A 25,330-nucleotide genomic window follows, 5' to 3' on the forward strand; every position below is an offset into this window, starting at 1 on the left:
CTATTACACTTCTCAATAGCATTCCCATAACAGGTTAGCTCTATGCTTATGATATCACAAGGGACCACTTTTATGTAGAAAAGCTGTTCCCTGACATCAGTAGAATTTAGCTACCTCTGAGGCACATCAGGGCAGCATGAAAGTAAAGATATACTATTTATGATTGAAAATTAATACCATCATAGATTTGATCTAAACTGGCATGTTGGCTCATCTAGGTACTAAAAGTTATTGCTTCTGGCAGTGTGCTAGGATGAAAATCGCAAAACTGAAACATACAGGAGGCATTGATTTTATATTCCTTTTCCTACAGTGAAATTCAAACTCCACAAAGCTGTGACAACCAAAAGCAAAGCTGGTCTTAAGGATAAGCAGCCAGAGCAATTGCCCACAATATCAGGCTTTCTGGAGCTCCAGGAGGTGAGCCATCCTATATGTATGTGGAGAAAGAGTGGGGCCCACACTGTAGCCTCTGCCTGAGGCCCCCAGCAGTCTAACACTGGCTCTACCTTGGAGATGAAGTCCTTAGTATGCTGAGAAGGCAGGCATGGTGCTAACTGCCCCTGAGAGACCAGTCAGGAGTCAGACAATGTTTACGGGCTAATTTCTCTAGTAGAGACAATCAGTCACATTCTCAGTAGATGTAAACTGGTGTCCTTCCAGTGGCTTCAGTGGAACCCTATTGCTTCGAGGCAATTGAGAATCCAGGTTTTTGCAAAACTGAGATCTATACACATGTGTGATTTTGCCTATAAATGCAGAGAGATCAACAAGAGGTGAAAATGAAAATGCAGAGATCAGCTTGTGAAACGAATGTGAGGAAAGGGCAGTTTACTTATCCATTGGAAAATAATAAATAGAAAAGGAAATTAGCAGCAGAAGTTAACCTGTGAGTGTGCTGCACTTACAGTTATCTGGTTAAATCTCTCTAGTCTTGCTATGAACAGTTCAGAAATCTATTTATGAAACAACTGTTTAAACAGCAAATTACAGCTTTTTATATTGGTCCTTCTTTAAGAGCCTGAGACAAACACAATGCCATGTGTGCTCAATGTGCTCTCGAGTGCCTAATCAATTCTTTGCTGAGAGAAAATAATTCAATTGCTTTAATTAGCCACCTACTGCTTCCCACTGCAGCTTTATGCTGATTTTTCAGTCCACAGTGGATGGAAAGCAAAAGTATTTGGCTAAATAAGCCCTCCCCCAGCCTCTTGGTTCAAACCAACAGAACCCTGTCATCCAGGTACATCTCAGGAGTTTCCTTCATTCTACAGTGGCAACACTCAGAAGTGACTCCACTGAAATCACTGATGCTTTACTGGCACAGAACTGCCCTGAGACACAAGGGATTCCAGCCCTTGGGTATGAATAAGTGCCATGATAGTCACAATGTTGTTGTGCTGCTATATGGTGCTGTGCTGGGAAACAAGCATTTGCAAGGACTGAGAGTTAGAGAAATAGGGTGTATGGGAATTGTGGTCCAGAGAGAATAGTGTGGAAATGTTATCTCCTAATAAAAGGAAACACCTGCATGTCTGATTAGAAGCATCAGTGAGTCAGTGAAAAGCAGATGCAGAACAATCGGAGCTGTAGGAGTCTTAAAGATGTGGAAGGAACAGCATCTGTCTCCCCAAATACATACAGATACCATAAAAGGAAAAACAATGCCTGTAAAGGACAGCCGCTACTCAATTCAGCCCCTAACAGGACAGATTCTGATGCTCTCCTGGTGCATAGCAGATAAAACCAGTGATGTTAGTGGGAACAAGGTCTTGCTGAACTCTGAAAAAGAGCCCTAATGTAGGAAAGCATCCCTATATATTAGCACTTAACGCTATGCCCTGGACCTTAGCGTGCACTTAAAAGCTTTTGAAAATAGGGGGCTAGGAAAAGAGAAATATGACTGGCCAATAAACCTTCCCTCTTTCCCTATCTGCAGTCAGTAAACACTCGGAGACTTAGGAGAAATAAAGATAAGGAATAATACACAGAGAGGTCTGCACAGGTGCTCATGCTGTCATTTGACCAGTGGTGAGAGATGACAGGTCTTTGGCCCCCTGGTGTAACAAGGTATATACTATAAAACTATACTCTTTGGCATCATTAGCTGATATACAGAGCTTGCTACATAAAAAACAGAGACAGAAAGTGAAGACCCCTTTTCAAAAGAAATGCTGGAGTAGCTAACAGGGAACATCTGTAATGTTTCTGTACTATTTATTGTGAGTAAAGGGATGAAAGCCTGGCTCTTAAAGATTAATTTATATATATAAAAAAAAGAAGGCCAAACGAGTATTTCCAGAAGACAGTAAGCTCTCCTTAAGGCTAAGAGTTCTGTAATTTTTCCACATTTAAATAAAAATGGGATCAGTTGAGCTCCATTCTCCTGCTATTTGAAAACTCAAATAGACTTGTCTTTTCTCCTTCAAGGCCTAAATAATTTGGTGATCAGTTGTTGGGTATTTTTATATATAATTTGCTTCCAGCAGTGTGGCTATTCAAGAGTGACTAGGACTAGAATGCCCCTATTGACCCTACTGACTCATAGGCTGCATCCAGATGAGCAGGGGTGTGTGCTTGCAGTGACACAAATTTGTGCCGCCTTGTTCTGCAACGCATGTCCCTGCAAGTACTCTTTGTTGCAGGCCATGCCCAGCTCCTGGCCAGGCTCCACGTGCTGCAGGGGATGGGGCTGGCTGGGGCACAGGGTGGCTTAGTGCAGGGCCAGCCAACAGGCAGCCCCACTACTGAGGCACCCTGTGCCCCAGCCAGTCAGAGAGCCACACGTGGAGTTCAGCTAGGAGCTGAGAGGAGTTGGGCATGGCCTACAAAACAGGGTACATGCAGGGGTGTGTGCTATGGTACAATGTAGTGGCATTTCCCAGTAGCAAAAAAAAAACCAAACCCTGAAAAAAATAGCAGGACAAAGCACACAAAAATAGCATGCGCTGAGACAAATACAGAGATGAGGGAGAGTAGGCATCTGTGTGTTGCCTGCTCCCCTGTCTCCATGCACTGTGGAGCCCCCATGCTGAGGCACACTGAGCCCTAGGCAGTTGCGGATGGCTGGCTGTGGCACAGTGTACCTCAACATGGGGGACCAGGCAGCTTGGGGCTGGCTGCTCCCCCATCCCTGTATTTGACCTTGTGCATACTATTTTGGCGTGCTTTGCCCTGCTTTTTTTTCTAGGGTGTTTTTTTTGCTACCAGGAAATCCCGGTAACAAATTTTGTACTTGTGCTGCAAATTAGTAGTGCTGTGCACAGTTTAATATGCAAAGCATGTGGTTTGTGGTGTCACAAAGAGGTTTATGGTGCCACAAGCTGCATGTGCCTGCATGTGTGGATGCAGCTATAGGGCCTATCTATGTTGTCCTGGACCATGCTAAAGAACACCACCATGACCCACTCTCACCTGTGCTGCATATGCAAAATGCCAAAATTACCATGGCTTACTCCCTAGCACAGCTGTGCATGGTGTAATCATGCCCATTCAGGGGTGCTAGTATCCAGTAACCTAAAGGATGTATTTATGGTGCACTAACTTCACAGTACTAATTCCTTGTGTGAATATCCATGGTGGTATGCACTGAGACTAGCTTTGAGTACAGTGACTGCTCTGCTGTGAAAGAGCATGTGCCCTAAGTGTGTCCATATTTGCCAAAAATCATGGCAGACTTTACTGTGCATTAACTCCCTCATGTAGACAAGCCCTGTGACATTATTAGCTTTAAGCATATGAATAGACTTTATGTCAATAGCTCTACTTATCCACTTAAAATAGGTTATGAGCTTAAATATCTTGCTGAATTGGCCATTATCATCAAAATAGTAGAATGCATCATGTGCTTCATATAAACATAGTAACAAAGGTTTGACATACGAGTAAATGCATATGCTTACATCTGTTCAATTTCTTATCTTAAAGAAACGCTTAAAAACAATCTATATCTTAAAGAGAGTGAAAGTGTGATACACTACCTGAAATTCTAACCAGCAACAATATGATTTTAGGGTAAGACTTACAAAAGCAGGTACATACAGTTAGGAGGGAAACCCTAGAATACTTATGACATCTCAGGTAAAGTATCACACATGTCTAAAGATGCCCCTTATAGCATGTGCTATGTTATAAAGATCCAATTCTTTAACGTAGATAAGATCTTCCTATTGTTTTTGTTATCATCTTGCTGAAAATTGAGACGTTGTAGTATCATTATCAGAGAATTTGGATTTAAGTAATGCTCATAGGCCTGTTATAATAAATGAGTTTGAGATGGCATGACATGGAACAAAAATTTAAATCCAGAATTCTATCTTCAATTCTAAAGATTAACAATTTACGATAGTCTGTTCTCAAGATTCTTCTATAGAGCTTATTGATCAAGGCATGGCTTTGAAACTGTCTTTTGCACTATTTTCTACTCATTTTCCACTAGCTTCCTTCCATTCCTACTCCCATTCAAGTGCATGGGAAACTTCCCATTGACTTGTATGGCGCAGAATCAAACTTCTGGACAACTCGTTGTAGAAGAGATTCAAACTTCAACAAGATCCCAATCCTATATTGTGAATTCTGTGGCAAGAAGTCAACCACATAAGTTACAATGAAAGACTGAAGTCCACAATTAGGGCCTTATCACGTAGGGCACTTAGCATGTGTTTTTTATTTAGTTTGCAGGAAAGCATAACTACAAGTTAGGTTTTCTGAACAGTCATACAGTAATACTTACTAAGATTTAAGTCCTGTGGGCAGGACTAGAGCTGGCTGTGCAGTCTACAAACAGCTGATTGTTGGTCCCAGCCCTGCCTGCACCAAAGCTGGTGCAAAACTTCAGTGAGATGTGGGATCTGGGACTGACAACCAGCTGTTTGTCAGTTCCATCCCCCACACCAATAAAGACCTGCCTGTTGATCCCAGCTCCCACACCACACCAGAGTCTTGAATCAACTTTGAGGATTGTTCACATCTCCATGGGACAATCCTATGATAGCATGGCACATTATTTAATATAATTTGGGGCTACTCCTTGCCCAAAAAGCCCTACTTTTACAACCATATGAGGACACACTCTTGGGATAGAGGAGTTGTCTACCTATGCTTCTAAACCAACATGGCTAAAACCAATATCCCTCAACCATATGATAGTACTTGGCACATTTTTTCCTCCTTGAATGTATCCATGCCCACATTTTAATTGTAGTTAACACATCCTAAAGTGTAATGTGTAGCAACACTATTTTTCTATGACTCAAACATTGTGGGATGGGGCAGAGTATATAAGACCATTAAAAGACATGAGTTCAAACCACATGCTAGAATTAAATGCCACCCCTAGTCTAACCAGCTGCATTGGTAATCTAGTCATTCAGAGCAGGGAATCAAAGGTAGCTGGACATGAGCCTAACCACATCACTCCCTCGTGTGCTGCTGGCTACAGAAACTGGTGCATTTTAACCACACTGGCCATATGGGTCATTAGGTCTGGAAGGCTCTTTGACCTTGACACATCATTGGAATGATAATATATATAAATTTGGTAGATATAAATCTTGTCTACACGTTACTTAGTCTAGCTTCCAGTTATTGGAAAAGAAAGATGTTTATATAGTCATTTCAATCAACAAGTACGTATTGTGATTACTAAGCAGGAGATTCCCTCCAAAGTATCAATGGGATTTAAGAGCACATGGTTCTCTGAATCAAAATGAAGATAAAAAGCCCCACTCATCTCTAACTTATGACCAAACCAATCTGAAGTAACACCAGTGATGTTACTAGTTTCATCACTGATGTCTCCACTGATGCCAGAGGAACTGCTCCAGTGTACAACTAGTGTAAATGAATATAGAATCAGGCCTATAAAAATATAAAGAGCTTTAATAGGTCATATATATTCCTTTTCCAGACTACATGACAGGCTTTTGCATTGTATTCAGTATTCTGATCTCGAGCATTATGATTGTTGGTATGCAAGTGCCATGCATGCGATTCATCATCTCATTCCCATGTATCTCTTTGATTTCTAATCTAAATAAAGCCCTTATTTATTGAAGAAGTCTTTTCAATAAAAATGCAAGGCACAAAGGTAATATTATTCTGTGGTTGTTAGGCAACAAAATACCCTGTACCTTGACTCCTCAGCATGAAATAATCTGTCTTACCTTCTTCTGGAGGACACAATGGAAAATGAATATAAACATTCCCTGCAGAGAATTGAAAATGGTGAAGAGATACGCCATGATGACTGTGCTTTCATTAATATACATAAGTCCAAAGGCCCAGGTCAGTCCTAATAGGCAGAGCAGAGCTATTGCACCTATAACCCATGACCTGTTGAGAGAAACAAAACAAATACAGAACAGAATTGGTATTTGATCCATATAGGAATTCACACATCTCCTAGCAGTGATTACTTTCCGTTAGCGCTCTAGCAGCAGAAAAAATATATATCTGATAAAGTTATCTGACTTTTTTTTTTGACAACACGGTGAATTGGATGCAGTTTACTAGCCTTCAAGCTCGAGGAAAGATACATAAATGAAAATGCTATGAGCACGCAAATTTATCTGATCCAAAGCAGATTTGTACCATAAACTTTTTTATGTAGTAGCAGTGTGCATGTAAATGATATGTAGATGCTGTTTCTGCAAATGGCTGGCAAAAGAAAGAAAAAGCAACACTAAGGACTAACATTAAGGAGTTGTTTTGTTAGCCTCTATTGGTTTCACTAGTGCAACAGTGACAGTTGGATTAGCTTATTTAAATGCCCCCTCTTTAACACCGAGGCAAATTTATTCCAGCACTTTGCCAAGGTCCATTTTCTCTGCAATTTTGCCATTTCCAATTGCAGCAACATAAAATAACTAAAAACACCTGGGCAAGTCCTGGGATTTGGCCCACCTGATTCGCCTTGTGTAGGGAAAGCTCTCTGTGCTTCTACTCCAGAATTTACTGTGATGGAAAGAAACATATTGTAATGCGTGATCGCAAACTCCAGATCGTTTGCAGTTGGATTAACAAGACAGTCTGTAGGGGCAAGAAGCGACTCTACACATTGGTTCTCAGCCTCTTTTTTGAGATGTGAAAACTACTTAGGGCAAGCAGATTTTGAAGACACAGGTGGGCCAATAGGTTACATCTTTTCTTGAGGAATAAAAAGCTATTCCCTAATGCTATTCCTAATGCAGTGTGGTTAAAATGCTGGGGGATGGGGGGGACTACTGCCCCTGCTGGCCCGCTGAACGGCCCTTGCAAAGCCAGTGGGCCAAGGCACTTAAGGGGGCACTTAAGGGAGCCCACCCCTGCCCCAGCCCTGGCACAATCTGTGGGCAAGGCAAGAGCCCCCAAGGGCACACTTGCCTGCCTGTACACTAATGCCAGGAGCCTGGGCAACAAGCAGGATGAGCTCGTCCTCCTGCTCAGCGCAAAGAAATATGATGTCATTGGGATAACGGAGACCTGGTGGGACTCCACCCATGACTGGACTACGGGTATAGAGGGCTATACCCTGTACAGGAGGGATCGTGTTGACAAAAGGGGCGGGGGTGTAGCTTTCTATGTGAAGGAAAGCTACATGTCCCTGCAAGCTGATGTTGGCGAACGGCATGGACAGCTAGAGACCCTCTGGGTAAAAATTCGTGGGGAATTCGGCACAGGGGACACAATGGTGGGAGTCTACTACAGACCTCCCACTCAAAGTCCCGAGCTTGACCAGGAGTTCGCCCGGGAACTGACTGAGGCCGCTTGCTCCAGGACCTTGGTTGTCATGGGTGACTTCAATTACCCGGACATCTCGTGGGAAGATCACTCAGCTAAATCTGAGCGGGCGCAAAGCTTTCTCTCGTGCGTGGATGACCTCTACCTGACTCAAGAAGTCTATGGGCCAATGAGAGGCAAAGCGCTGCTTGACCTGGTACTGGCTACGGGGGACGACCTAATCGGCGACCTAGTGATTGATGGGAAGTTGGGTGACAGCGACCACGAGCTGATCACCTTCCCCATCCGCCGTAAAGCTGGCAAGTCAGTCAGCAAGACAGAAGTCCTTGACTTCAGAAAAGCCGACTTTGACAAGCTCAAGAGGCTAGTCGGTCAGGCCCTCAGGGACCATGACCCCAGGGAGATGGGAGTTCAAGAAGAGTGGTTGCTTCTCAAGGAAGCGATCCTCAATGCACAAGCTAAATCTATTCCAACACGGAGGAAAGGTAGCAAGAAGGCACAGCAGCCCCCCTGGCTCTCCAGAGACCTAGCGGACCTACTGTGGCTAAAAAGGAAAGCCTACAAAGGATGGAGGACAGGATTCACCTCCAAGGAAGATTACTCCGCGCTGGTCCGGTCCTGCAGGGACCAAACCAGGAAAGCCAAGGCTGCAACTGAACTCCAACTAGCTTCAGGCATCAAGGACAACAAAAAGTCCTTTTTCAGATATGTGGGGAGCTGGAGGAAAAGCAAGGCCAATGTTGGACCCCTGCTAAACCAGATGGGGCAACTGACAACTGACGCCCAGGAAAAAGCCAACCTAGTAAATAGGTACTTTGCGTCAGTCTTTCATCAGTCACACGGGATGCCCATGCCTGCTATGGGACAGGGAAATCTGGGTGAGGGGAATCCCCTACCCTCCATCAATGCTGACCTCGTGAAGGAACATCTTGAGAAGCTGGATACCTTCAAGTCAGCTGGCCCTGACAACCTGCACCCCAGGGTACTCAAGGAGCTGAAAACTCCTGGTGCTCTGGTGTAGTGCCCGAAGACTGGAAGAAGGCCAATGTGGTGCCGATCTTCAAGAAAGGGAGGAGAGTGGATCCGGCTAACTATAGGCCCATTAGCCTGACTTCTATCCTGGGGAAGATCTTAGAAAAGTTTATTAAGGAGGCCATCCTTGAGGGACTGGCCCAGGCTAACATTCTAAGGGACAGCCAGCATGGGTTTGTTGCGGGTAGGTCTTGTTTGACCAATCTCATTTCCTTCTATGACCAGGTGACCTATCACCTGGACAAGGGACAAGAGATTGATGTCATATATCTTGACTTCAAAAAAGCTTTTGATCTGGTATCCCATGATCACCTCTTGGCCAAACTGCCCAGTTGTGGCCTTGGCTCCACCACGAGCCGCTGGCTGGGAAATTGGCTTCGTGGTCGGACCCAGAGGCTTATGATTGATGGCAGTCACTCATCATGGTGCCCTGTGACCAGTGGGGTCCCTCAAGGCTCTGTCCTGGGACCCATACTGTTCAACATCTTCATTAACGATGTGGACATTGGAGTTAGGAGTGGACTGGCCAAGTTCGCCAATGACACCAAACTTTGGGGCAAAGCATCCACGCCAGAAGATAGGCGGGTGATCCAGGCTGACCTGGACAAGCTCAGCAAATGGGCAGACGAGAACCTCATGGTGTTTAACATCGAAAAATACAAGGTTCTCCACCTTGGGAGGAAAAACCTGCAGCACCCTTATAGGCTCGGCAGTGCTACGTTGGTTAGCACTACAGAAGAAAAAGACTTGGGGGTCATCATTGACCACAAGATGAACATGAGCCTCCAATGCGATGCTGCGGCTAGTAAAGCAACCAAAATGCTGGCTTGCATCCATAGATGCTTCTCGAGCAAATCCCGGGACGTCATTCTCCCCTTGTACTCGGCCTTGGTGAGGCTGCAGCTGGAGTACTGTGTCCAGTTTTGGGGTCCACAATTCAAAAAGGATGTGGAGAAGCTTGAGAGAGTCGTCCAGAGGAGAGCCACGCGCATCATCAGGGGTCAGGAAAACAGATCTTACGATGACAGGCTGAGAGCCATGGGACTCTTTAGCCTGGAAAAGCACAGGCTCAGGGGTGATCTGATGGCCACCTATAAGTTTATCAGGGGTGACCACTAGGATCTGGGGGAACGTTTGTTCACCAGAGCGCCCCAAGGGATGACGAGGTCGAACGGTCATAAACTCCTGCAAGACCGTTTCAGGCTGGACATAAGGAAGAATTTCTTTACTGTCCGAGCCCCCAAGGTCTGGAACAGTCTGCCAGCGGAGGTGGTTTAAGCACCTACATTGAACACCTTCAAGAGTAAATTGGATGCTTATCTTGCTGGGATCCTATAACCTCAGCTGACTTCCTGCCCTTTGGGCAGGGGGCTGGACTCGATGATCTCCCGAGGTCCCTTCCAGCCCTAATGTCTATGAAATCTATGAAATCTATGAAATGCACTGAAACTTGAAACACTAACTAATACTGAAGGGTTGCTTCTTTAGAATAGTCCATGGGAGTGTCCTAAAGTACACTGAATAGAACAAAGAGTTGATGAGAACTACGTTCTGCCTTAGGGCTTCATTTCAGTACCCACTGAAATCAGTGGGAGTTATATCACATTGCCTTTGCAAGGGCTGGATCAGGTGTGAAATAGGGTGTTACTGTTTAGGGCGGGGGTAAAGCTAATAGCTTCATTTGCATGGTGAAGATCATCTTTAAGCTCATGGACCTAGTTTCCTTCTAACACAGTGACATAAATGTGGAGGACTCTGCTGAACTGAAAAGAATTATTCCAGTGTCAAAAGGATGACGGTTTAAGGGGACTTAAGAACATATCCCCTTTGGAAACTCTCATTCTCCTCTTACCTCCCTACACTTTTTTAACCTTTTGTCCTTGAAAGGGGTTATGGGCTTTCTTCCACTATGCAAATGGCCAGGGAACCACTCATCGCAGGACTCAGAGCAATGGGACTTAAGTTCACATCTCTGGAGGGACAGCCAGCTACCTTAACTAACTTGGCCATCATCCGATTTGGGCTCCTGCCCATGCCTACTACTTGCACCCACCCCAGAGTACAACGGATATGAACTCCTCCGAACACATGGTGTGGAGAGGGACTTGCAGGGTGCAGGTCCACAGAGAACCCAGCTAAGTTTCAAAATAAGCTGTCACTAGGGATGTCAAAACCCTGTCCTGAACATAGACTCTGCTGAGTTTGCGCTCTGCTCAGGAGAGAGTTGAGTTGGAAGGGCAGGGAGGAACTGGTGACAAAGCTGAGCTGTTTGCAGCCAGACAAACCAATTTTCTGTCATGGCACTGGGACAACAACTGAGCCTTTACTTTGGATTCCTTTGTTTTCATCTGGGTCAATCACAAACAGGAGCACATTCTTGACCTATTAGTGATTCTTCTTGTCATTAAATATTAGAAAGGAAATGCAGTATTTATAACTTCCACTGGAGTTCATAAAAGTAGTATTTATCCATGAGACCAGAAGAGGTCCCTGAGCTAACTGCATACTTAGGCAGCTTTATAAATAGCTGTTTTGTATCTAGTAGACTAGAACAGCTCCTTTGAAGCATTTCCAGTCAATCCTGCAAATAAATATTTAGTGCTATGCAAATTGAAAATGCACTCTCAAAATCCTTTTGAAAGATAGCCACTTCATAAAGTTAAATATTTCAACTGCTTTATATATTTTCCCTCCAAAACTCTTATCTTCAATGAAACCACATTAAGATCGTATTTGCAAGCCATTTTTTTTATTTACAAATATTGAATGTTTTTTTTTCCCCACTGCCATTGTACATTTTGGTTTTTTAACAGTTACTGGAAAATGTTCTCATGCCAAATCTACGGCATTCTTGAGTCCGAGTTAAAAACCTCTGATTACAGAGGTCTGCAGAAAAGAGTGAATCAGTTAATAGAAGGGAAGCAGAACTATGCTGCCTTAGTATCTGAAAGTAATCTTTAGGTTAAAGTCTCACACAGCACAAATTGTACAATATTACATTGTTATGTCGCAGAAAACAGACCTGGAGTAAAGAGAGGGTGGAGAATGCATAAAAATGCTCCATCCCCTATCCTTGGAACAAAAGAACTGAAGAGTGACAGAGAATATGATAATGATACTGGAAAAATGAACACAAAGGACTCTTCACCAGAAGAACAAACTGAAAGTCTATTGCAAAGTTGATATGCTTCCATTGTGCTACTTATGGTTTATTTTTTGGTTGCAGGATAAAAGATTTAAGATAAACAGTGCATAATTTGTATGTGCTTCTTGCTTCCTTTACATTTTGCACTCTTTGTACAGACTTGTATTTCTGCTGCAGGTTTTTTGCACTCTTTTTTCTTAATAATTCAATTTTATGAAATAAAGAAACAGAACATCAAATGTCAGCATGATTGAACGCTTTCAATTTACAATTTGTGAGAACTGGATATTCCAGTCTTTAGGAAGACTTTTTCCACGGCACTGCACAGGAGTTTAATTGTGCCACCTCCATTAGCTTTGATGGGAGTCATGTGGCTTAATACCCATGCATCATTGAAAATTTACCTCTAAATTGCATTAATGATCCAGAGCCAAAACCATTATTATCAACAAATTCAACGCACTCAAATGCATGGAGGGAGAAAGCACAGTGAAACAGAGAGCTGCTATTGATATAACAAGTCTGTACGACACCAGATTGCTTTTAGCATTTGCCTTGAAATTGTGTGATGTCCAATCAAGAAATGTGAAGCAGACAAAGTGACAATTGTTTGGCAATACATATGCAGCACATTTACTCTGCATCTTAGCTGTATGCCTGGCCATTTTCCTGCACAGTTTGCTCTTCTGCCTCAAATGTGAATGACAGAAGCTTTAATGATTTTTCAATATTGATTTGATAGCTGGTTCATGGGACCACACTGATAAATGGAATTTATCAGCCATTCAGGTCATTCTTACTTGATGAAGGGTCTGTTATCCTCATAGCTAAAGAATGCATAGACATAAAGACAAGAACACCAACATTAGAATATCATGACATAAAGAATATTGTGTGAGAATAACCACAGTTTGTCCCTAGTTCCCCTCACTCCCCCCAAAACAAAACAACATCTGGGTCCAAAAAACACTGACCACACTGGTTCACTTCTTAAGGAAATTATAACAGGGAAGGTGGCATGCGTCCTAGAAGGAGCCATTGTTAACTGAGTTCCGTAGCTACTCATCTTTAGTCTTGTTCTGTTGCGTATCATGCTTATAAAATGTCAATTGACTTAGAAATCTATTTAAAAAAAAACATCATTACTGTCTTTGGAGAACATTAATCTAGGAAATCTAATGCTGTCATCCTGGAAAGCTTTGATATATTTAGATGGCAAAACTTCACTGCACCTCAGGCATTCATCCGATATATCAGGATGTAGCATAGAAGCCTTATCTTTTATTATTATGGTTTTGTTGGGTTTTTTTTTTGTTCTGTTTTTTTTAACTATAACTGAAACTCCCAGGTTTCCTGCTTATGAGTCAGACAGCAGTGTTATCCTCTTTTAAAGATAACAGCATTAAAATCTTCTAAAGCCCTTTCTGCTGATTGCTGGGAGACAGAAAGTGTTGACCTATTTGCTTCCCTTTTTAAGAGAGGGGAAAAAAATGTCACCAAACAGAATAGAAAACCAAGGTACCCACAAGCACTTAAGAATAATCCAAGACTATCCATTTAAAATACACTTCTTCAGCTGTGGAAACACAAGATTACTTCCAGCTGTTTTTTTTTTTTTCCTAATGCAGACAATGCGACCTGTTAAGACCAATTCTGATGTTAGTTATCCCAGTGTGTATTAGTCTGATTTCTCTGAAACAAGCTAAGAGTGGGACTTAACCCACATTTCTTTCTTTTCCCCTTGTCCCCACCCCAAAGCCTTTTACTTTTGACACCAAGACCTCTAGCAGCAGCTGTCACTAGTACATGAGAGGAACATCAGTTCAATTCGTTCATCTCTGTACCAAGGACAACGGGACAAGCATCAGTACATCTTGTAAGTCATCCCTCAGGCAAAACACCAGTGAGTTGTCAAGTTAACCACTCTCCTACAGAAATCTGCCACAGACCTTGTCTCAGAAAGAAGCAGAAACACAACTGAAATCCAGGGACCTTCCTTTTCCTCCTCACAGTAGCCAAAGCCCTACAGTCTTTTAGGGATAATTTCTGGCTTCTTTAATACACTGCTGAATCCATCAGTGGGGTTGCTTGGGCATAAATAGGGGCAGAAGTTGGCCCTTAGTGTGGGGAGGTAACTGCATTTTGTGTGAGATACCCCTCCACTGAAGACTATGAGGGTATCTGGTTTTGAGACCAAAATCAGCCTCATAATAAGTTGTGTATACCTCTAAGACCTCAATGGCCAACAATAGAGCCGCTCCCAAATGCTGGACAACAGCCCTCCTTGCCAGGCTGCTGGCCACTCCAGCCTCCCTCATCTACTCAGTTTCACTGGCTGCACTGCACTTCACCCCTTCCCAGCATCCACAACCACCTTGTTGTGCATCATCGCCAGTATTGCTGGCCTCACCAGCTTTAGTAAACTCCCCCTTACTTCTCTTCACTTCATCTCCCGTCATTACCCCACTGGCCTCTACACCAGTACAGGTGAGGGGATCCATGCATACAGCTCTGAGAATACCTCCTGTTTTCCTGCCTGAGGTCTCTACTACCTGATAGCACACAGAAAAAGGTGTGAGTTGCACAAACGGCTGTATCACTTCAAGCAGACTGCTGATGCTTCTGGAGCCTCACAGGTAGCTTTCCATCTTGGTTTAAAGCCAATCTGACTTACCAATTCCTAGTGGGAGGATCTCCTGACTAATGACAACACATCCACCTCAGCAACACCACCTATCTGTTCATCAGTTTCCATGGAGGTTGCCCAATGACTTGGGTGGACACTGTATCAGACATTCAAAGAGCTTTCCCAAGCTTTTCATACTTATATTTCCTTGCTCTTCAGACCTTTTTTGGTATTTCATGTAAACCCAGTCATACTTGGGTAACATCATTATTGCAAACCATTCCATGTAGTTATAACAGGGGCAACAAACTCAAATCAGTTGGAGGACCACATTCCCTGAAGGCCAGATGACCCAGGTCAGTGGGCTGAATCTGGCCTACAGACTGTTGTGTTTGAAACCTCTGAGTTATAAGATACGTAAAAGAGGATAAGAATGGATAAATGTTGTTCCATTTTTGCTATCAGAATACCTCTAAGAAAGTGCTTCCTAACAACAGGTTCAAAAACTATTGGTTCTATTCCTAGTAAAGCTATTGACCCACTGTGTGTTTTACAGAGATGGAGATTTTAGTTGTTAGGTAACCATTATAATGTAATTTTTTTCTGCAGGATCAACAAGATTATGAATCAGTGGAACAACTGTAAGTGACTGTGTACAATGAGTAGCAACATAGTTAGTGACTATCACAGTGGATTGTGACATGGGAGAGGTCTAATTCTCTCGATGGCCTGCTGAATCACTGACTTGCCTTGCTAAATCACTTCAACTTTCTTTACCTGTTTTCCTTTTTGATTCTTTGCACTACAAGGCAAGGAACTTCTCTCATGAGGCCTCTGTGCCATTTGTTGCATAACAAGGCCTTTAGATGTATCCCTTTTTAGAGATAAATAACAGAAATAGACAAGGGAATCCAGAGTGATCCACTCTTCTCTTTGGAATTTAAATCTAACAAAGTAGAGAGTAGCAGGATATGCTACTTTAATAAAAATGCTGTCAAGCATTCCCTTTTTATGGGACAGTATCTGTTAAAGAGTCTTTTATAATAGCTTACAAAAAACAAACTATAAATACTATTTAGTGTCTCTAATTTCTGTGGCCATAACATTTTCTAAGCTTTTCAGTGGGCATGTCTACACATGCATTTACTGTGCAGTAAGCGGTTTTTAGACTGATGTCTACACGTCTAGGCATTACAGCACCGTGCGTATACCAACTTGACAGTAAAGTTACTCCCAAGTCAGTCCACACAAACAAGGTTAATGCACAGTAACACATGCCTTACTGCACAGTAAGTACTCAGGAGTAAATTTGCTACCTGCAAGATGGCATAAGTCACCATAGTTACTATGCCGTATGGGCGCACACATGTAGACTCATGCCCATACTGCACAGTAATTTTCAGTTATTGCACAGTAACCTAGGTTACTAGGCAGTAACAGTGCATGTGCAGATGCGCCCAGTGAGTTGCAATGGCCTTTCTCCGGAGTTTCTGAATGGCTGTTTTTGTCTTAGCACATGTAAACTGTCAAATCAGCAATGCTGGGTTTGCTTTTTAGCTAGAAGGAAATTTTTTCAAATATATCTAATTTGTTTATGAGACTAAGTCCTATTTTAAATGTGACTTGAAAACCTTCCATGTGGAAACACAAGGCCTAGGGTTCAGTTTTTTTAAACATATTTAGGTGCCTAAATATACAGATACGGGTCTTGGCTCTTTTGAGCCAATTTGAGATCCTCCCATTAGAGTTGGAAATAAAGAAATGACTGACTCCAGGAACTTTCACTAAACTCTTGATGGTTTAATTATAGATAAGTTTACTTTAAAAAATATGACATTTCCTAATGTTTTTCTTTATCGCTAAGGCCAGTGAGAGGTCCAAGGTTCATAATCATATGTATTGACGGTGGTAACTACAAATCATTTGCTTATTTGTTTCTATTAACACCAGCACTTTGCTGAGGAGAGATGGCAGAAATGAGCCCAATGTGAGTAGAACCCATCAGTAGCTTTTACAGGTGATTGACTTTGAATAAAAAGGCCAAAGTGAGGGGAGCTCCTCAAAGATAGGATGCTTTGGAAAATAAACAATAACAGGCTAAAAGTCTAGAAACACTCCTTACATAAAACTAATGTGTTCATAACTGATTAGTGAAGGAGCATCTTCATTTTGAAAAAAAAATCAATAATGAGCATGAAAAGACTATTTAAATAATTTGTCTTCACATTTTGTGACAAAGATACGGTACAAATGGCAGGGAGCCAAAATGCCTTCTAATCACATTTCTTAGGTCACTAATGTCTGGATTTTGTCTGAAACATCTGGATTTTCATGAAACAGTTTCCTGAATCTCATTTTTTGGTTCCCATACTATCCCTATCTTCTCTGACAAGATTTTGCTCTTTTACCCTGCTTTCTCCCAGCCCCACAATACTCCCTTGGCATCCTCCATTTTGATTACTAAAATAACTCTCCTTAGCAACTCATGCAAGGACAGAATTCTGTAAAGAGACAGGCAAACCCCCTCCCCACACTCCAACTCCCCCCCCCCCCACACCTTTGCACGTACAGCTGCAGAGCTGCTTTTAATGCATCAACAAGGCGAGAATCAGCCAGCATGTCTAGGAGAGTGTGTAAAATCCCACTGCACCCAAAAGAGAGAAAGACAACAGATTGCCTGCTTCCTGGAAGATGCTTGTGATGTGTGGTAGTAAACTAAGGCTTGTTCTTGGAAGGCAAGGTAGATTTTACCTTATAGACTAACCAAAATAGATTATATTATGTGTGGGTGTGTAATCTCACAAAAGTTTGTGATATATATATATCTCACAAGCTTGCATGAGCTATAGCTCACTTCATCACATGCTCTATCTATCTGTCTATCTATCTAGCTAGCTCAACTTTGGTTAGTCTATAATGTGAAAATCTACCCTATCTTCTACTTTGCTTCAGACTAACATGGCTAACTATGGCTCCTTATTCTTGGAAGACACAATAGGCTAACCATCTTCCCTGTATGGCTACATCAGTGAATGGGCTACCTTGCTGAAGACACCTGCTTAAGATGCTTCAGTAGGTAGAAAGCAGAGAGTCTTCTTTGCTGAAAAATTTACTTGAGGTAAAAAGGGTTGGGGAAAAGGAGGTTTAAGACTTTGTGAAAGGGAAGATAGAGTTGTCCAAAACAAGGAGTTAAAGGTGCTTAGATGTAGGTAAAAGCTAAATAAGTATACAGAACCAATCATAGTGAGGCACACCTTGTGCAAGCATTATACCCATAAAGACTGGCTGCATCTACATGAGCCCCTGACTGTGCATTTGGTACGGCACAGTCCCAGTGGTACATGGTTATTTTTAGATGCTGCACTGCCATAGCGATGAGCTACGGTGATGTAGCTCATCACTATGGTGATGTAGCACTGGCATCCTGGTTTGTGTCCACTGATGCTACTTCACCATAGCAATGAGCTACATTGCCTAGCTCATTGCTACGGCAACCTAGCATCTCATGTAGACATGCCCACTGAGTGCTCAGCAGCTGCAAGATGTAACCAAATCTTAATGGTTGCACAAGCTACACTGGTATCAGGGAGAACACAAAAGGTAGGGAAACTATGAATCATATTCATGATGCTGAAAAGAACTGTATTAGATTTGCCTGTATTTAAGTCAAACACAGAGCAAGTGTGCTTAGGAGTCCCAAATACCATCAAGTTACTCTAAGTCGGCATTCTAGTAATAAGCAACACAGGATTTACACATTGACGTTTCACTGGTTTTCAGCAGGAGTAGGGTCTTTACTCTCTTAGGTAGTTTTAAAAATGTCACATGCCAAAGTAGACCAAGTTCTTTTGGCCCTGCAAGTTTCCAGAGACATGGCTTGGGACTACTGCATCACCTGTCTGATTATATCTTACTAATTCATATCTGTTATCCCCCTTTTGTTTCAACAGGAGATTACTTGGAAAGTTTTGGCTTTTTTTCTGAGATTTGTTTCTAATTATTGTAATTGAAAAGAGCAATTTTGTTAAGCTCATCTAATTTTCAGTAAGTAATTAACTACCCTCAAAATTGCTTACCATGCACATTTCCTTCCTTCTAACTTTGCAAAGACATGCCATAATTATTTCAAAACACGGTAAAGTGTAACCACATATCTGATTGTTTTTGTGGGATACAGATTCAATAAAGCCTTTGGGCACATCTGTATTTTACAAATAGTGCAAGCTGGGCTTTCAGACAAAATACTAAATCTATGACCTTTTAAAACAATAATCATGATGAATGGTTTCATAGCAAGGCCTTGAGTATTTAATATCTTCCAGGATACTCTCTCAATCAATAATTATTGACTAATTTTTATTTTGGAAGGAAGACACCTGTCAGTGGAAAGATTAGCGCTTACCATTGCCATTCAACACTAATGCAGCCATCAGAAAAATGATAGCTAAACAAGCAAAAAAAATTGATAATACATTATTATTATTATTATTAACCAATCCATTCCACAAAAAAATAAGAAGTGTCAAACAGAAATGAACACAATCTGATGCAGCTATTGATGCAACTATTTGGATGAAAAAGCACACACAAAAAATAAATGCAATCCCAGATGATTTTTCATTTCAGTGACAAAATAAGATATTAGCAATTTTTTCTCTAAGGCTCTTATAAACCCTGCACACTGTAAAAAAATAAATATATGTATACATTTTCTTGATGGAATTTTGTAAGTCTTTAATTTTGTGTATGTGCAGCAGATCAGGGTGTGTCTTCTGATTTTGCTTTAAGCTGTATATTAGAAATATAATCATCTAGAGATGCAGATGAAGGGTCATGTAAAATAGCACTGTACTAGTGAGTGCACCATGGAGCATGGTGTTTTCTGTCACAAGTTTTAATTAGGCATGCTTAGCTGACTGTTAGATTTTGAAGAATCATGTATTAACATGTATGAGAGACTTTAAGGCCATTAAGGACCAGTAGATCATTTAGCCTGGTCTCCTGCATAACAGAGACAATAACAGCATTTCACCCAGTAACTTCTGCATCTAGTCCAATAATCTGTGGTATAATAATATAATACCCAATCTTTAAGTGAAGTAAAATTCTCCAGGGAATGTCTACGCATTCATTAACGTGCCTTTGCTACTGCACATTAAGTATAGTACCTCTAATATGAGGTAGCAGGTAAGGATAGTAGCTGTGCTAATGCACAGTAGCAAAGGCAAAATTTTGTGATGCTTAATGTGCAGTACACACTAATTCTACTGCACATTAACGCATTAGCATAATTTTGGCATGATGTGCTAATGTGCAGTAGAACAGTCCACTGTGCATTAAGGCATCTCATATAGATATACCCCAAAGCACTTAGGTGACACACGAATCAAAGTCTCATTTTCAAAAGGAACTAAGTCACTTATCTGGAAGAAAGCTCTGATCCAGCCATAAGTTGAATGGTCATTCCAAGAAGTCTACAGAATTCAGAATTGCCATTGAGACTGCTATACACTGAGAAATTGGCTGGGAGGGACACAGTTTCATTAGAACTTTGGCTGTGTCAACGGGTTGTCCATACTCTTACTCCCTTCTTATAACTTCTTTGAGGAGCCCATTCAAGCAGCCCATCCTCCTAGTCAGTGGAAATACATGAAAAACTAAAAAACAATTTCTTACTCATCTCCATTGGATCACAGGATCATGGGAAAATAGGTCCTCACAAGGTCATCTAATCCAGCTCCCTGCCTAAGGCCACAAACTCCCAGAAGATTGTTTCAGGCTTAACGCCAGGAAAAACTTCACAGTTAGGGCGTCCAGACTGTGGAATAAACTCTCTCCAGAGGTGGTGCAATCACCTACCCTTGAAATCTTCAAGAGGAGACTGGACGGTCACCTCACTGGGGTCACCTGAGCCCAGTTGTCTTTCCTGCCTAGTGCAGGGGGGTGGACTCGATGATCTTGTGAGGTCCCTTCCAGCCCCTAACAATCTATGAATCTATGGAGCATCCCTGACTAAGGTATCACAGATAAGTGTCTGTCCAGCCTGCTCTTGAAAACCTTCAAGGATGGAAATTCCGCAATTTCTCTAGGATACCTGTTCCAACTGACTTGACCATCTTTATAGTCAGTAAGTTTGTCCTAATCTCCAACCTAAATTTCTTTTGCTGCAGCTTGAGTCCTGTCCCCTGCAGCCATAGAGAAAAGTCCATCTCTATTCTCTGTATAATAGCCCTTCAGGTACTTGAAGACTGTTATCACACCCCACCTCAGCCTTCTCTTCTCCTTGTTCTCTAAACTATGTTCTTCACAGAATCATAAACTACAGGACTAGAAGGGACCAGGAAAAGTCACCTAACTGATTCTCCCCTACTTCAAGGCAGGATCACCCTTATCTAAGTCACTCCTGACAGATACCTAATATTTAATAATTACAAATTATTGCTAATTCATCATTAGGGGCTTGGAGTGTTGTTAGAATGGAATTTTAATTGCTACTGCTATGAATCAATATTGGCTTCTATTTAAGTACCCATACTTTGGCCACTTCTTGTCCAATAGCATCAGACCTGCTTGTGCAACGTTCAACAGGATTCAGTGGGCACATCCAGACAAGTGCACACATGTAATGTGCAGCGCCTCAAAGCTGTTTGAGATGCCACAATCTACTCGTAGTGTATGTGCATCCATTCACCATGCTGCTAATTTGCAGAACAGTATCAAAAAACCTGCTGCTTAAAGCAGCATGATGCATGCAGCAGCAATGTGCACTGCCAGAAACAGAGCCTGGCTGGCCAGATGCAAGCTCTGGCTGCTGGCCAGGCTCTGTGTAGCCAGATTGGCACTGCTGCTGACCCTGGAGGCATCTAGGACCCCAGGTAAGAAGGCTGCTGGGGCCAGCATGCTGCTGGGGCTAGCACACTGCTTTTTGTGCTGCAGGAAATGCATACACTTGCATGTGTGCACTCATTTTGGACGCACCCAATGTGGGCATATGTAATGCCTCGCATTGTTTCATCACTGTTTCACCAGTATCTAAGGAAGTGAGCTTCTGATTTATTTAGTCTATAAGATGCACCTGTATCCTGCCTTCTGCCTGACTTCAGACTACTATGGCTAACTCTACCTCTCTCCCACATTATTTACTATTCTGCACAATGCTCTGAAAATGGCTCCTGCTAGCTGTTGGGCACTGTCTGCTCTCACTGACCCTCAACAGGAGTTAAGGGTGGTGAACATCTTAGAGGAGAGGGCTTTATGGATCAGATGTTCTGAACAGGTGCTGCGCTGAATGCAATCCGAGTGCTAAGTACTAGTACTTTGGCTCTTTGCCATCTTTCCACTACTGTTTGACAGCTGGCACAATGGAACCTTTAAGCAGAAGAGTGTGCACCATTCACTTCGTATGCTCCTAGGCAAATGTACATGTGGAACCAATTAATTAAAATGTTTCTATTCCTTTAAGCCAAGGTCCTTCACCCTCCCATCCATTTAATTGGTGCAATATTCAGTTCTAGACTCTAGCATCGATAACATTTTCAAGGAACATTGTCTTAAGGTAAATAATAAAATTGACTAGAACAATTGGCAAAGACTGAATACAAAAACTGTACTATAGCATTTGTTATTTTTGCATTTCCACTTGAATTTAAAAGCAATTACAATACTGAAAAAATACTGTGGTCAGATGGGGCACTTCACACAATCAAGATATTTTGAAACATAATTCCATTTTTGTGTAACTAACTGTAGTGTTAAAGGAAACGGTGGTTTAAAATGCTTCAAAAATAACTCATTTTAACTGCAAAGAAAGTGCATTTACTTTTTTAATACTTTAATCAGTTTGGCAAATAAAACAGAATTGATAAATTTTGCTTTCTGCTTTGCTGGTACAAGCCCAATTGTTCTGTGTTAACAAACTGATTTTATATAAGCAAAGCATTTCTGCAGATTTTTTTTCCCCCCAAATTGTGTTTAAACTTTCCTTTCAAATTTTATATTTGTCAGTAAATCTTTTTTGCAACTTAAAAAGCGTTACTTTTCAGAAGGTAAATTACTCCTAAATGCTTCTTCATGAGCTATGGATATCCCATATGAAAATATAAAAATGAGCATTTAATAAATTACATTTATACAATAGATAATGTATAAACTACATTGCTTTCAATGGCAGTTATAGGTGCTCAGGCTATCCCACAGTTGAGGTCACTATATTTTGGTAGTACTATAAACTTTCAAAATAACTTATTTCCTATTACTTTGGGGTCATTCACAGACTTGTGAATTGATTTTAGACAGAAGTTGACTTAACTTTCCACACAGAACAGGACTTGAAAAGGGGTAAGAAAGTTAGAGGGGACACATTTTTAAAAGTGGATCTTCATTATTAGTAACTTTATATTTGGATGCCCAACTTCATGCACCCAAACCTAACTTTCAGAACTGTAGTATCAACAAACCCTGAAGTTAGAGAACCAGGGGATAGACTTCTCAAAAGCACCAATTTGGATAAAAAAACAAACAAACAAACAGTGGGATTCTCCATGATAATAAACAATGGTTCTATTCATTTGCCAATTTTTGAGTCAATCGGGTATACATGCAAGTAGAACTTGTGACTCTCACACAATCCTATTATTCCAGCTGCTTAGACTTTACCAATGAGACTTACAATGAAACTACAAGCACTGGCAAGAGTGGAAGGAGGGGGTACCATCAGCTGCCATTTATTTCTCTCAGACTTGCAAGTCCTCCACACTCCATAAAACTCAAGCCTGAGGACCTTGTCACATGTTACACTGTGAGCTGCTCAAATGTTGATGGGTATTAGTGCTAGCTCAGTTGTGGAGCAGTCACATGTTCAGGCCAGTAGGGGCCTGGAGGATGGACAGGTAAGAATCCCTTCCCCTGTCTCCTATTCCAGATTTGACCCCTGCCCCCTTCTTCCCTGGGGCTCCCTCAGTTCCCCTGGGGCTCCCCCTTGCCCCTGCCAGCCCCAATACTTACTTGTAGCTGCCCATGCTGTCTATCCTGGGGGAGCAGACAAGGAAGGTTTAACCCTTCCCTGCTTCCTCCACTAGGACAGACAGCATGGGCAGCTACAAGTAAGAAGGGGAAATGGAGCACCGGTGGGGGGGCAGTAAGGGGGATCTTGCATGCTGGGGAGAGTGAGGAGCCATTGGGCCTGATCTGGGCCAGAAAGGGGTGAATGGGTGGGCTGTTTACACTAATGTAACATGAGTTGGGTAACATGGATCAGAGATAATCCTGCCCTGGAGTAGCGTAACTTTAAGTCACTTACAGAGTGCTTAAAACTATTTTCAGGTGTTAATGTGTAGACAGCCCAGGGGTTAAGAGCTCCAGGAGCCACCTAACATTAATGTTTAACAAGGCCCTGAGTTTTCCATAGTTGGGTGCCAATCCCAAAATTAGGGAGTGGGGTGTTTTTTTTTTTTTTTCAACAACAGGACAGTTTCCTTCTTGAATGATAACCATCATTATCTGAAATGTCTGACAAAGCTAAACGCTGCTCTTCTCGTTCATTTGAACACAGACAAATGACCCGCATTGACCATCTCAGTTTGTGCCTTGCTTTATGTAACAGAATGTATTAGCCCACTGTGCTGCTGCATGTGCCTCTTTAGATTGCAAATGCAAGGTGAGAAATATAACTCTTCATTGAGGGCTAAGTAACTCACAAGTGAGAATATAATGATTAAAATTGAGTGAGAAAAACCTGTTGCCCCTCAATTAAATATTGCACAGAGGATTTCCTTTATTTTCCTTCTTTTTGCCTGCAGAATATCAGTATTCCATCTAGTGAGGTCCTGATCACCCTTGATGTCCATGGAAGTCAGAGGAAACTGACAATGGGCACTATGGGTGCCTATACACAAGCAGTGAGGCTGCTTCAATGCACTGTAATTACAGTGTGGCGGAGTAGACTCAATTGATCAAGTCCGCTGGTAGTTACCATACTCCAGCAGACTCCAGTATCTCATGTAGTAGCATCCCTGTGCTTAAAAATGGTGGCAGGGGCACTTCAACCAAAGTTTGTTCAACAAGCTTTAGTTAAATCACTCCCGCCACAATTTTAAACACTGGGATGCTGATACACGGGACACTTTGGGAGCTTTATTTTAAGCATAGGGACATTGATACATGAGACGCTCTGGGTACTTTAATTTGAGCGGCTCTCAAAGCTGCTCTAATTAAAGCATCCCCACCCCCTGAACTTGTGTATAAATGCCCTATGGGAGATCTGATCCATCGACCTCAATTAAGGAACAAACTTAAGCATGGATTTCAATGGGACATAGTCAGCTGTTTTCCTGTATCTGTGCTTCAAAAACATTTTTTTTTTCTTTCTTATATGGTAAAACTGTTTTAACACCTCAGTATTTATTATGTTGCTAATGAAAGATGCTAGGAAGTTTACACTGAGCAAAGAAAGCTATAACAGAAGTAAGATGCCATCTTGGGATTAACTGAGGAACAAAACTATCCCAAAGTATTCTCTCTTTAAAAACTGACCTAAGCACCAAGCTGAAAGTTTGGGTACCAATAACTAAGGCAGTAAAAAATAAATTCCCAGGAGGACTTTTTTTGTGTGTCTAGATTCACTTTGATGGGCATTTTCACTGAACACAACTTTCCAACCCTATTTATTATTCTATGAGAAGGCCTGAACTAATTGTGTTTGTAAAGGGCATCCAACTGACTTTAAAGTAAACTTTCAGACAAGCTATGGCTAAAATAACAGTGCAACAAAATGTGTGGAAAAAAGAGAAAGGAGAGTTAAAAGAAACTGA

The 25,330-nt window shown here is 41.9% G+C and overlaps 1 protein-coding gene across 15 annotated transcripts in view; it reads right to left on the reverse strand.

Annotated features, from left to right (window-relative positions):
• Nucleotides 1-25,330, reverse strand: part of ADGRL3 (adhesion G protein-coupled receptor L3) — an 875,465-nt gene that overhangs the window by 68,810 nt on the left and 781,325 nt on the right. For all 15 annotated transcript variants that reach the window (XM_090036868.1, XM_090036867.1, XM_090036864.1 and 12 more), the window contains one exon: nt 6,165-6,333. In XM_090036868.1, the coding sequence (XP_089892994.1) occupies nt 6,165-6,333 (169 nt within the window). The remainder of the gene's footprint in view (nt 1-6,164; nt 6,334-25,330) is intronic.

The sequence above is a fragment of the Crocodylus siamensis genome, chromosome 2 (assembly GCF_052110815.1).
Source record: "Crocodylus siamensis isolate JL-2025a chromosome 2, ASM5211081v1, whole genome shotgun sequence".
Classification (NCBI taxonomy): domain Eukaryota; kingdom Metazoa; phylum Chordata; order Crocodylia; family Crocodylidae; genus Crocodylus; species Crocodylus siamensis.